The sequence below is a fragment of the Fomitopsis serialis genome, assembly GCF_022376445.1.
Source record: "Fomitopsis serialis strain Sig1Antser10 chromosome Unknown B0H18scaffold_17, whole genome shotgun sequence".
Lineage (NCBI taxonomy): Eukaryota > Fungi > Basidiomycota > Agaricomycetes > Polyporales > Fomitopsidaceae > Fomitopsis > Fomitopsis serialis.
The window spans coordinates 325,863-338,002 of NW_025954977.1; the positions used below are offsets into that span (position 1 = coordinate 325,863).

At 53.7% G+C, this 12,140-nt stretch overlaps 3 protein-coding genes across 3 annotated transcripts; 2 read left to right on the forward strand and 1 right to left on the reverse strand.

Moving 5' to 3' along the window:
• Positions 1–414: 414 nt before the first annotated feature.
• B0H18DRAFT_1093678 (uncharacterized protein) lies at positions 415–9,552 on the forward strand (the record flags this gene model as incomplete). The annotated part of the gene is made up of 29 exons (XM_048032353.1): positions 415–529; positions 613–798; positions 854–958; positions 1,009–1,049; positions 1,111–1,387; positions 1,440–1,574; positions 1,625–1,709; positions 1,763–1,856; positions 1,922–1,999; positions 2,043–2,357; positions 2,821–2,996; positions 3,021–3,026; positions 3,048–3,266; positions 3,319–4,105; positions 4,162–4,825; positions 4,882–5,339; positions 5,394–5,991; positions 6,040–6,207; positions 6,260–6,831; positions 6,879–6,948; positions 7,000–7,329; positions 7,382–7,625; positions 7,676–8,158; positions 8,211–8,355; positions 8,413–8,487; positions 8,539–8,628; positions 8,683–8,896; positions 8,953–9,102; positions 9,154–9,552. The coding sequence occupies 29 exons, from the start codon at positions 415–417 to the stop codon at positions 9,348–9,350; spliced, it is 7,077 nt and encodes a 2,358-aa protein (XP_047895969.1). The 3' UTR covers positions 9,351–9,552.
• Positions 9,553–9,635: 83 nt separating this feature from the next.
• B0H18DRAFT_905572 (PHF5-like protein) lies at positions 9,636–10,391 on the forward strand. Its single transcript, XM_048041496.1, has 6 exons — positions 9,636–9,668; positions 9,726–9,758; positions 9,813–9,849; positions 9,900–10,003; positions 10,062–10,184; positions 10,238–10,391. The coding sequence occupies exons 1-6, from the start codon at positions 9,650–9,652 to the stop codon at positions 10,252–10,254; spliced, it is 333 nt and encodes a 110-aa protein (XP_047895970.1). The 5' UTR covers positions 9,636–9,649; the 3' UTR covers positions 10,255–10,391.
• Positions 10,392–11,245: 854 nt separating this feature from the next.
• B0H18DRAFT_1146278 (uncharacterized protein) lies at positions 11,246–11,461 on the reverse strand (the record flags this gene model as incomplete). The annotated part of the gene is made up of 1 exon (XM_048035693.1): positions 11,246–11,461. A coding segment is annotated over one exon (180 nt), but the record flags the coding sequence as incomplete, so codon positions are not given.
• Positions 11,462–12,140: the final 679 nt, after the last annotated feature.

Sequence of the window (12,140 nt, forward strand, 5' to 3'; positions counted from 1 at the left end):
GCTGTGCGCTACAAATTACTACCGGCATATCATCAGGGACGTCGGTTCGATATCCAGCACCCTAGAGTCTCGCCTGGGACAACGACAACGGGACGACAATGTCTAGGCGCGATACGTTCAGGACTCGGAGTCACTGGCAAGCGCACACATATGTATTAAGGTAGGCTGTCCGGCACCGACTTCTCATCACGCAATCCGCATTTCTAATACAGTACCACCTTCTCATGAGAGTCGATTTATGAGTCTTGAGCTTCTGACCTCCTCATATGAATGCCTGAAGTGGTACGAATGTAAGGGGGAGTCAGAACAACTCGAAGGCTTCGCCTGTAAGCTGTCCTATGTACCGCAATCAGAGGTCACCAAGTAGTCTCTCGACTCATTGGACTTCCTCGCACTCCTTTGACCAATTGATCAATGCAATCGATGCTTGCGCAGCTGGATGCATTGAAGAAGCGCACGGGGATCGATTCGTTCCGCATGGGTTCCGAGAATGCGGTATCTGGAGGGTATAATAGTTATCTGAGGTGGAGTGAGTCACTTCTGCACATCTTGACCATGGCACCACTGCGACTGACGAGACGAGTGCCGCTATTGCGAAGCCGTCGCTCAAAGCGACCTCCATCTTGCACAGGACTCCGTGTCCGCCACCTATCGCGAGCTCGGCGCAGGGCATCTATGTGACTCTAGATGATGGGCGGCAACTCATAGATGCCGTCGGTGGTGCTGCCGTAGCATGCATTGGAGACGGCCACCCTGCTGTCAAGAACGCGTTGAAGGAACAGGTCGACAAGATGTCTTGTTTGTGCTCTCAGAAAGATGTGTCCGCGCACCGATTGATGTGACCTTCCACCAGATGTATACAACATGCAACTGTCGAATGAGCCTGCGGAGGAGCTGGCGAAGCTTGTTATTGAACAGAGCAACGGGGCCTTTGACCTCGTCGGCTTCGTTTCCGGAGGTATGTACGGCATATGCATAGGTCATGGTGCGCAGCTGAGACATGCACAGGGAGCGAGGCCATGGAAGGAGTGATCAAGACCGCTCGTCAGGTAGGCTCCCGTGTGGCAATAAATTCTATGCGCGGTGTTCACTAAACAACACGCAACACAGTACTTCTTCGAGACGAAACAGCCGCAGAGGACGAACTTCATCGCCCGCTACCTATCCTACCACGGCAACTCAATCGGCACATTGTCCCTCGCGCATCATGCTGCGCGCCGTGGCCCATACGAGGGGATCCTCGACCATGAACACTTTCACCATGTCTCCCCTGCGTACGCCAAGCGCTTCCAGAAGCATGGTGAGACAGAGGAACAATACGTCGAGAGGCTACGCCAGGAACTGGAAGACAAATTCATTGAGCTTGGCCCGGATACTATCATTGGCTGTCAGTGCGCAATGCGACGCCAGGTATTTTACCATTACTGACTGGTCCAAAGTTGTTGCAGAAACGGTCGTTGGCGCCACCACGGGAGTTGTACCGGCGCCGAAAGGTTATTTCAAGGCTATGAAGTCTGTCTGTGACAAGTATGGCGCGCTATTCATCCTCGATGAGGTCATGTGCGGAATGGGCCGTAAGTCGTAAGCCGAGTCCTCTGAGTTTAATGCTGATGGACATGTATAGGCATGGGCACACTGCATGGATGGCAGAGCTTCGGTGACAACGTCTCTCCTGACCTTCAGGCAGTTGCCAAGGGCCTCGGTGGAGGGTACGCCCGAAACGTCGATGTTCCTGCCATCTGCTGACCTGCCACTGTGATAGCTATGCATCCATTGGCGCCGTTCTACTGTCGAAGAAGGTTGCCGATGGTATTCGAGACACGTCGGGCTTTTGGAAGCACGGCCATACCTATCAGGTGCGCTTCTGACTTGCTCCGGGGATAGCGCGCATACCTATCTGACGTGCCCCACTTTTCCTTAGGCTCATCCTCTGGCTTGTGCGGCTTCGCTTGCTGTACAGAAGGTCATCATTGAAGAGAACCTGCTCGAGAACGCTCAGGTTCAGGGTGCTTACCTCGGTCTCTTCTTCGCGACGCCTCCAGTCGCCTAATGCTGTCGCTGCGCCGTTCGTCTTTGATGTTCGCGGGGGCGGTGCGTGGTGGGGTGTGGAGTTTGATTTTACGGGCCCGGAGGCGTCAAGAGTGAACTTCAGGGGTACACCTTTCGGTCTTCTGGCGCAGGCACGGTGCATGGAAAAGGGCCTAATCATCATGGGCCTCACCGGGGGCGCAAATGTTGAGGGTACCGCTGGCGACCACTTGATGCTCTCCCCCGCGTACAATGTTACCCGGGAGCAGGTAGAGACGATCACTAACATATTCGTGGAAGCTATTGAGGAGGTACTCAAAGACAGCACTGTCTAGTCAGGTTGTCGGGTGCAACATAAGTAGCATAGATAGTTGCGACGCCATTGTACGAATTGTACGAATTTGAGAATAAAAAGTGATTGTATCCGTTGGCACACTTGAGGCCCGGCCGGATGTCTTTTAGGAGTCTTGCCCGTCTTGCCGGAACCTAAGAACGCTGCAGGCTCCTCCCCAGACAGGCTGAAACAGCCACAAGCAGTTTGGGCGGAGAAAGCGGCGTCTGAATAGGCCGGTTACGCGCCCGCGCTCGCCGTCCTGCCTTGGCTCGACGCCGCCACAATCCCTCCTCATCGTAACTGCCATTCGATAGCCTATAGACAAGGAATCGATGGCCGGCTGTATGCACTAAATGGACTACACCCAGCAGCAAGAAGTGACCAGTAGCTGCAGTCCATCCACGTCGCACCCTGAAGAGCCATCTGCGTCGCTCCCAGGATCCTCCACAGACGCCAAGGTCTTGCGCTCGAGCGCGAGAGTGAAAGCTGCCAAACAGAAGGAGAAAGAGAAGGAACACAGCTCTACGGAACAGGCCACGTCTTCATCCATCCCAGCCAAACGTGCCCGCGAGGCTGCCTCAGCCAAGGGAAAGGGAAAGGAAGTGTCTGACGAAGCTTCACGGGCGAGCAAGAGGTCAGTGTACACAGCAATCCCCAGGCGCAGGTGCTGACGGATACCATGTAGAGCGCGCCGCGCCACTTATCCCACCGGTTCTGCGTTAACGATCAACGAACCTCCAACCGACACTAAAGGCAAGAGACGAGCGCAGGCAAATAGCTCCGAAGGAGAGGAGAACCTTGCTTCGTCTTCCACTACAACCAAGCGTACGAGAACCGTCAGCGCGTACTCCCTCCGATCCCGATCGGAAGCTCAAGCAGCGACTGAAATGACGAAGAAGACGAGGTACGAGCAGTTCCTACCGTGCTGTCTGGTCTTACTCATCTCAGTGGCTTAGAACGACATCGGGGAAGGGCAAGGCCGCCGCGAAGAGCAAAGTCATGTCAGCTATGCCTAGTACATCCCGGGCTGACGAAGACGTTGAGATGATGGATGCGGAGTGCATGCACGCAGAGCTCGAACAACCCAGCGAGAAGCATGAGGATATGGACGATTATACAGGCGGCGAAGATGTTGACGATGTCGAGCAACATGATGAGGGAGATGATCAGGACGAGCCGCCTGAGGAGGACCAGAGGGAACCTGCGAAGCAATCAAGTGACGGTTTGGACGAACCGTCAGCCATGGCAATCTTTGGTGACTATCGTCAGCTTGGGTCATACATGATGGGTCTGTCTAGTCGTCTGAAGACTATGCTGAACAATATCAAGCCCACCGCTGACCCCACTACGCGTCTCCTTACCCTCCAAGAGCTGAGCGAGCTGCTCAGCATCAGTACGGAAGATACTCTTGCCGGTTCTTTCCAGGTAGAGTCCTTCGTTCGAGAGCTCGTTCGCGTTCTGGGGGGCACTGGTGGAGATCCGGATGAAGACGACGATCAAGATCCACAAGACGTTGACGAGGATGCTGCACTTGCGGCAGCCTTGGCAATGAGCGCCGGTGGAGGTGCATACCAAGGTGACGAGAATCTAGAAGCTCAAGTGCTAGCGTGCAGGTGTCTCGCCAATCTCATGGAGGCGTTACCGGGTGTGGCGCACACCGTCGTCTACCACGGCGCCATCCCTGTCCTGTGTAGCAAACTGATCGAAATCTCATACATCGATTTAGCGGAGCAAACGCTCAGCGTGAGTGGTGAGATTTCCATGCGTACTTAACAGATCTAAATAGGTTTGGTTCGCAGACGTTGGAGAAGATCTCTGAAGAGTTCCCGAGCTCGATTGTCCGTGAAGGCGGTCTCGCTGCGTTGCTAAACTATCTCGACTTCTTTTCCATCGCTGTCCAGAGAACGGCCCTACAAGCAGCCTCGAATTGCTGTCGTAACATCTCGGCTGAACACTTCCCCATGGTGCGCGGAGTATGGCCCACTATCCGCAATTGCCTGGGATATGCCGATCAACGACTGGTTGAGTTCGCATGTCTCTGCGTCATCCGTGTCGTAGATGCCTATCACCGTATTGCTCCCGACAAACTGGAAAGCCTCGTCGATGTCGACCTCGTTCGTGCCGTCAACCTACTTCTCTTGCCTTCCGGTGGATCCCCGTTGATTGCGGCGGGTACTTTTACGCTACTGCTCCGAGCGATGGCAACAGCCGCACGCGCGAGTCCCAAGATCACCCTCGTCTTGTTGGAGGCCGGCATAGTGGACACCCTGTATCAGATCCTGACCGGTGTTCTGCCTCCCGCATCTGAGGATGGCGAGGAGCAGGGTGATGGAGCCGGAGGACAAGGCCTTGGTGGCGGACTGGCGGACATGACCGTCATGGAGAACCTTGCGCATCGTCCAAAGGATCAAGTAGAAGAAACACTCAGTCTCGTATCGGAGCTCATGCCACCGTTGCCTAAGGGTAAGTGCGTCACTCTCATGACAGTTTCGTATCCTAACGGTTGGCCTCCGCTGTAGATGGTGTGTTTGATCATAAGACCTACACCGAGAGGGCATTGTCCAAACTCGTCAAGGCAAGAGCGAAGGCTGAGCGTGCTGCTGCGCGGCAGGCGATGTCCGCTGTAGCGGCCGCTCTGCTCGGGGAAGATACGTCCACTGCAGGGGCCTCGACAGCGATTCCTGCGCAGCCAGAGGACAGCGCTTCCCAAGACCCTGGTTCCGCAGATACCCAGTCCATACACGACGGTGACGAGAGCATGATCTCACTGATACTACCGAAGGAGATAACGTCCGACCGTACGGAGCTCTTGCGATCAAAGCCTGCGGTTGTAGGAAGGTTCCTGCACCTCATGGTGCCCATTCTAGTCGACGTCTACGCGGCGAGTGTCATGAGCCCGGTGCGGATCAAGACACTCACCGGTCTATTGAAAGCTGTCAGTTTCCTTGAGGCCGATGAATTGGTTCGGGTGTTCAAGGTACGTTGTGTTTGTTAAGCCGATGGGTAGCGACGCTTACGATCCTTGCTGCAGTTTGTCCCCATCGCAACCTTTGCATCATCAATCCTCTCTTCCAAGGATCACCCCAGCCTGGTTATCGGCGCCCTCCAAATAGTGGAAGTGCTTCTCAGCAAGGCTCCTGCAGAGTACAAGCCAGCTTTCAGACGCGAGGGAGTGCTGCACGAGATCGAACTCCTCGCAGCGCGACCCGTCGCGACGAGGTCTAAAGACAAGGACAAAGACAAAGAGAAGGAGACTGACGCATCAGCCCCTACGGAACCTCCTGCGACGTCTACCCCTCCCACAGCGGCTACCTCAGTACCTGGGGCCAAGAAACTGTCCTCTCTTTCTCTCGAGCCTGACGACGCCATCACCTGGCGAGCAAGAGTCATACGATACAAGTATCTGCTCGGAGCAGAAGAGGAACAAAGCGATGACTTGTTCACTACACTCAAGTGCGTTGTTGATGAAATCAGCAAGCAAGATGCTTCCGAAGGGGAGCTTGAGACCGCCCTTGCGTCCCTGGCCGATTTGTTCGCTTCGCCGCATACATCTGTATCCAGCTTTGAGCTCCTCCAGAGCGGCCTAGTGGATGGTCTCCTGCGCCTTGTGACGGATGAAGAGCGACATGGTGAGTCTTCTTCCCTGTTGTTCTTCAATACCCTCATTGTCGATGTAGTGGGTCTTGATCGACGACGGGAGCTACTCTACCGCGTGTTCACTACCCAGAAGTTGAAGACGAGTATCACCGGTCAGACTCCTCTTGCAACGCTGGTCAAGAAGTTGCAGGAAAGTCTCACGAGGATGGAGTCATTCGAAGTTGTTACAGTCGCTCAGAGTTCAGATGGTAGGACTTTTTTGGCCCCGTCTAGTTTATCATGTTGCTCATGGCCGAACAGATTCCAAGCGTAGTTCACCGTCGCTGCTCGCCCGCCAGCTGCGTCTACGTCTGGTCGCAGCTGAGGATTCTGATGTGCCAAAGAGCCTCAGTAACATCGTCGTGTCCATCCATGCGATCGCGACTTTCCAGGCTTTGCATGACTATCTTCGCCCACGAGTTGCTGGCTCTCTCCCAAGTGGTTCTCGGCTGTCAGGGATGCTTGCAGCGCTCGCCGCGTCTGCCCTCGCGCCTCCATCATCTTCGCGTAGTGCACTTCCCACTTCACCCGCACCCAATGCCGCCCCACCCGACTCCGCGAGTATAGCACGTCGACGAAGCCTCCGTCTCAGTGCGAAGAAGGTAGGCGGCGTAGATGGTCCTTCTGAGCCATCAGCGCCGCCCGAGGCAGACGCAGCCCCGGATCAGTTTCCCCCAAAGTCATCATCTGATTCATCACCATCTGCCGCTCCTGAGGTCCCAGAAGCCACCACGTCACCATCAGCACCGGATAGTGCGTCAAGCGGGACTGCCGTGCAGGAACCCGAATTCACTGCCGACTTCACTGATGATGAGATCGATGTAGATGCTGAGGTATGCTGTGTCGCCTTTGCCCGGTGCTCCTTACCAATTCTGCTTAGGTTCTTGAGGACGACGAGCAGATGGACAATCCGGATGCCGATAAGACGATAAACTTGTCAGTTGGTGAAGGTGAGTAGAGTTTTTATGGACGGGAATGCGCAGGTACTAAGACTTCGGCAGACGGATCAAAGGTTGAGGCTCAAACTCCTGACGGGACAAGGGTGCCGACCCCAGCACCTGCGAAGAGTCGACCTCCTCTCAGTAGCGGACGTAGTGCCGCGAGTACTGGAGCGTCGTACGCCGCCGCAGTGAAGTCTAAACCAAATGACTGGCACCTAGAGTTCTTTATGGACGACCACAAACTGCCCCTTGACTTGACAATCTATGGTGCCGTGCACCAGCATGAAGGGCGTAAGAAGTCTGGCCAGACGCTGTCGCCTAGCTTGTTTTGGCAGGGTGTTTACACTGTCAAGTTCAAGAAAGTCCCTGGTCCAGTCCCTCCGTCAGAGTGTAAGCTGTTTGCTTCTGCTGATTTGTGATGCCCTACTAACCGTCGTCATAGCTCGGAGCGATGAGTTCGGGTCACGAAGTCGCTCGCCAACTCCACCGTTGTCATCGCTTCCAGAAGATGCCCCGCATGGGAAGATACTGCGACTCTTACGTGTTCTGCATAAACTGAACGTGCAGGAGAGCGAACGTCCTGCGGTGCCAGGTTACAGGCGCGTGCTACCGGAGAGCGCCTTTGTCAACAATAAGCTCACGGCCAAATTGACACGGCAACTGGAGGAACCCATGATCGTTGCCAGGTAAGTGTTCGTATAATCTACACCGAATATGCAGCTGAAATCCTGTGTAGCTCATGCCTTCCTGAATGGGCCCTCGACCTTCCTCAACATTTCCCGTTCCTCTTCCCCTTCGGCACCCGCTACAACTTCCTACAATCGACATCGTTCGGCTATGCTCGCCTCATTCTCAAGTGGCAAAGTCAGCAGAGCCGTGGCCAGGACAGTTCAAGGCGAGACGACGGCGTAGGTTTCCTGGGAAGACTACAACGGCAGAAAGTCCGCATCTCTCGTCAGCACATCCTCGAGTCTGCCGTCAAGGTGTTCGAGTTATACGGTTCCTCGTCGTCCATCCTCGAAGTGGAGTACTTCGAAGAAGTAGGCACGGGGTTGGGACCTACTCTCGAGTTCTACTCCCTCGTCTCGAAGGAGTTCGCGCGGAAGGACCTCAAGATTTGGCGGGACGCTGACCCGACGCTCTCCGGTACATATGTCCACCATCCGCTTGGTTTGTTCCCTGCGCCGATCAATGTAGATATTGTGGGTGACGTGTCGCAGTGAGTTTCTCACCTTTAGATCTCCTATCTGGATGTTTACTCTTCTGTCCAGCAAACGAACGCATATCTTCCGGGTGATTGGGCAGTTTGTCGCAAAGGCCCTGTTGGATTCTCGAATCATCGATTTGTCCTTCAACAAGGTCTTCCTCAAGCTGGTTCTCGGAGAGGAGGTTTCTCTGACAGTTGATAACCTTAGGGTAAGTGTGACGGTTAGGCTTCTTCGCGCCTATGCTAAGCTGATGCACCTCGTATAGCGCGTCGACCCCGACCTGGCTGCCTCGCTGGAACAGATTCAGAGCTTCGCCAGTGTGAAGTCTCAGGCCGAGAAGGTATGAGTGCCGCACCTTACCGGCTAGACCATGACTGACAGGCACCCGTAGATCCGCCGTAAGCTAGGTGTCGTAGAAGACGTCATGGTAGAAGATCTTGCATTGGATTTCACGATCCCTGGCTATGACATCGAATTACGCGTAAGTGTCGGAGCTTCGGTCGGAGATGGTCGACTTATCCCATTTATGATGCAGCCTGGGGGCCGAAACATCGCGGTCACTTCGGAGAACGTTGATGATTATGTTCATGAAATACTGGACGCAATCATTGGCAGGGGTGCGCAACTGCAGGCGAAGGCGTTCCGGGAGGGTTTCTCGAAGGTGTTCCCGATTGCCGATCTGCAGGCGTTTACGACGGACGAGCTGGTTATGTTGTTCGGGAACTCCGAAGAAGACTGGAGTCTAGAGAGTGAGCACCAAGCCTCTCTTCCTATCCCTAACGTTTGACTTCATCGCTGTTCATAGCCTTAAGTGAGGTTTTGAAGGCTGACCATGGCTTCAATGTCGAGAGTCGTGCGATCCATGACCTGCTCGAGATCATGTCCGAGTTCAACCTGCCTACTCGCCGCAGCTACCTCCAATTCATCACCGGAAGTCCAAGACTGCCAATAGGCGGTATGTTTGGTATTATGTCTACTATTCGCATCGCTGATCATGGCGATGTAGGCTTCCGAGGGTTGAACCCAACGTTGACGGTTGTGCGCAAGCCGCACGAGGCACCCCTGACCGCTGATGACTACTTGCCGAGTGTCATGACGTGCGTCAACTACCTCAAGCTCCCCGAATACTCGTCCAAGGCCGTCATGCGGGAGAAGTTGCACATCGCCATGCAGGAGGGCGTCGGAAGTTTCCACTTGTCATAGTATCGTCGCCGGTTTGTCGTCCGCTATTCTCTGTATCTCTTGTTGCTGTGCTTTTAGCATTCCCTCACACTCCGTACTACGTAGACCATCTTTGGACGTTCATAGCATCCCCTCAATCCATGTATCAAGCATACGGATATGCGAATACTATGTAATTTATGCCATACTCTCATTGAATGAATGTTCTGTTGGTCCTTGCCTTCGAACCGAGCTGAGATCCGTGAGAAGCGATGACAAATCTGCGACGACCTCGCTTCATGCGCGTCTGTACTTCAGCAACGCCTTGCGATCCGGCGACCATGTCTAAACATCATCCAGGTACATCGCACATCGGACCGCCGAGAGGTATTCTATGCTAATGCGCTGTTCTGGTAGATTTGATTATGTGCAGACGCCAACCAGGCATAGGTGAGTTTTTGCGTCCTAGTCGTACTTCGACGTAGACTGACGTCCGGCACTCAGCCATTGGTCGTCTGTGCGAGAAATGCGACGGGAAGTGGTGCGTAGGTCTGGTTCCCCTTGTTCGCAAATGCTGACATTGTGGTTTAGCCCGGTGTGTGATTCATACGTACGCCCAGAGACACTTGTCCGTATATGTGACGAGTGCAACTTCGGTACTTACGGAGGGCGATGCATCATCTGCGGCTCGCCAGGTACGTACAAGTGGCTTCGTGGAATCCTTGCATGTGGGCTGTTCTGACGGGGCTGTAGGGATCTCTGACGCATACTACTGCGCTGAGTGTACCAGGTTAGAAAAGGATCGTGACGGGTGTCCGAAGATCGTCAACCTCGGCGCGAGCAGGACGGATCTCTTCTATGAGCGGCGTCGTCTCGGTATGTCATGCTTGTCTGGGTCCCTGGCCGTCGGGCTAACGTGTCGTATGCAGGCTTCAAAAAAGGATAGGATGTGCTTCCTCCGTCGAGAGCTCTTGTATCATAGTGTACATTACACGTCATGTACTCCGCCCGTATGCGTGTGCAGAACAAAATGCAATTTGATTTGTATACCTACCTACCAGATTGATCCGCTGGTGCACGTTAATAGGGGAGCTCAGACTGAACGGGCAAGGGTACGGGTACGGGCAAGGGTAGGTCACGGGGACGGTCCGGCCGCGCGGCAACCGTAGGGTTAGCAGTAGGGGCTGCCACGTAACGTTAGGGTTTGTGCAGCAGTAATTGTACAATAGTTTGGTCCCGACAAGGTATATAGAGCACGTACATCCGTTTCGGTAGCATGATAGGAGGCAGCTGGATCGTCATCGCAAATGCGACGCCGCCATCCTCTAATACTTTGAAAACATATACCTAAGTACGTAGTTCTGCTTTCGGAAATGTTATGTTACCCGATTAGTATATTCCGCTTTCGGCAGGCGCTGGCACTTTCCCGCACTCGAGTTCAGCTGTAGTAGGCTATAGTAGGTGCATCGTGCGTACAATATTTACGAGCCATGTTGATTGTCATCAAATTGATTTTTCTCTTTGGTGCGCGTTAGCCTTGAGAGCCATACTGATTATACTATCCAAATACTGTCTGTAACAAAGAGCAGTGGCGTAGAAGCTGGAAGAACTAGGCTAGGGTTAACGGTGGCAGCATCTACGCTAATTGTGGCTAACCCTACAGTCGCCGTGCGGCCGGACCGTCCCGTGACGTGCCCTTGCCCGTACCCGTACCCTTGCCCGTTCAGTCTGAGCTCCCCTAATGTGGAACAGTATGCGCTTTAGTACTGGCATTCAATGTTATGTGACAGTATACACTTGTATTCCTTGCCCATTGCAGCATAACGACATCAATATTGCTTGAAGCCCTGTACTGGACCGCATAACAAACATTGAATGCCTTGTGTACAGTATTACAAAGATTACTTATAAGCCACATAGCCTATATGAGTGCATACCATAGGGTTAGGGTTAGAAAGAGTTAAAGACAAAAATTAAGGCCCGCCCAGCCCGAGGGCCGAAGCGGGACAGGGAAATATTGAGACGGTGCATGAGCCGAAGCCCATACAAACCGAAGGGCCCCCCTGAGGACATGGTCGCCGTGCTATGAGAGACCCCCACGGCCAACACCCCCGGGACGTGAAGGGGTGTGTTCCATCAAGGTAAGTATGAGTTGCGCAGATGTCTGCCTCAGCGTCTTATACTGGACTGCCCGACGCACGAGAACGTCCGATCGACTGGGAGATACGTTCCCGGAACGCGTTCCGGGAACGCCTCTGCGGAACGCCCCTAGGAACGCTGGTCACATAGTGACAGAGGGCAAAGCGTATGTAGTGGCCTATGTCATAAGCACGAATTGCCAAACCCGGAAGTCAATAGTACGGACTTAGATACTTACTAGAATGCTTACTAATACACCGAGTCCCGACTCTGTCACACATAAAGCTGCAAAAACCCAATCGTGCTAGCATCAGCAGAGTATAGACTACTGAATACCAGTAGGTGTATTTTCACTGCCATAGATGAATCACAAGCTATTAATAACTTGACGTTCATACAGGTTCATACTCACTGGCGGGGACAGCACTCAGCACGTGATCCAATGTGGCCCAGCGAGCGTTGCCTGATTGGGCATATTCTCCATATCAGGAAATACCCTTAATTGGCTAACCACATCCACTGCGTAGTGCGTTGTGACCTAACAACCAAACAATGGCCCACAAGACATTGTGATTACTACGAACCACTATGTATAAAGATCCGAACGGTCAATTACTATAGATTACTATAATGCAACCGCAGGAGAGTGGCAGCACTATAAACGAAGGTGTCACACGTCGTCACGGTGCGTGA

Bases quoted from the DNA above. Each gene is read 5' to 3' on its own strand.
- B0H18DRAFT_905572 (XM_048041496.1), top strand. The intron at 9,850-9,899 runs GTGCGTAGGTCT...ATTGTGGTTTAG, and splicing joins GAGAAATGCGACGGGAAGTG to CCCGGTGTGTGATTCATACG. The intron at 10,004-10,061 runs GTACGTACAAGT...ACGGGGCTGTAG, and splicing joins CATCATCTGCGGCTCGCCAG to GGATCTCTGACGCATACTAC.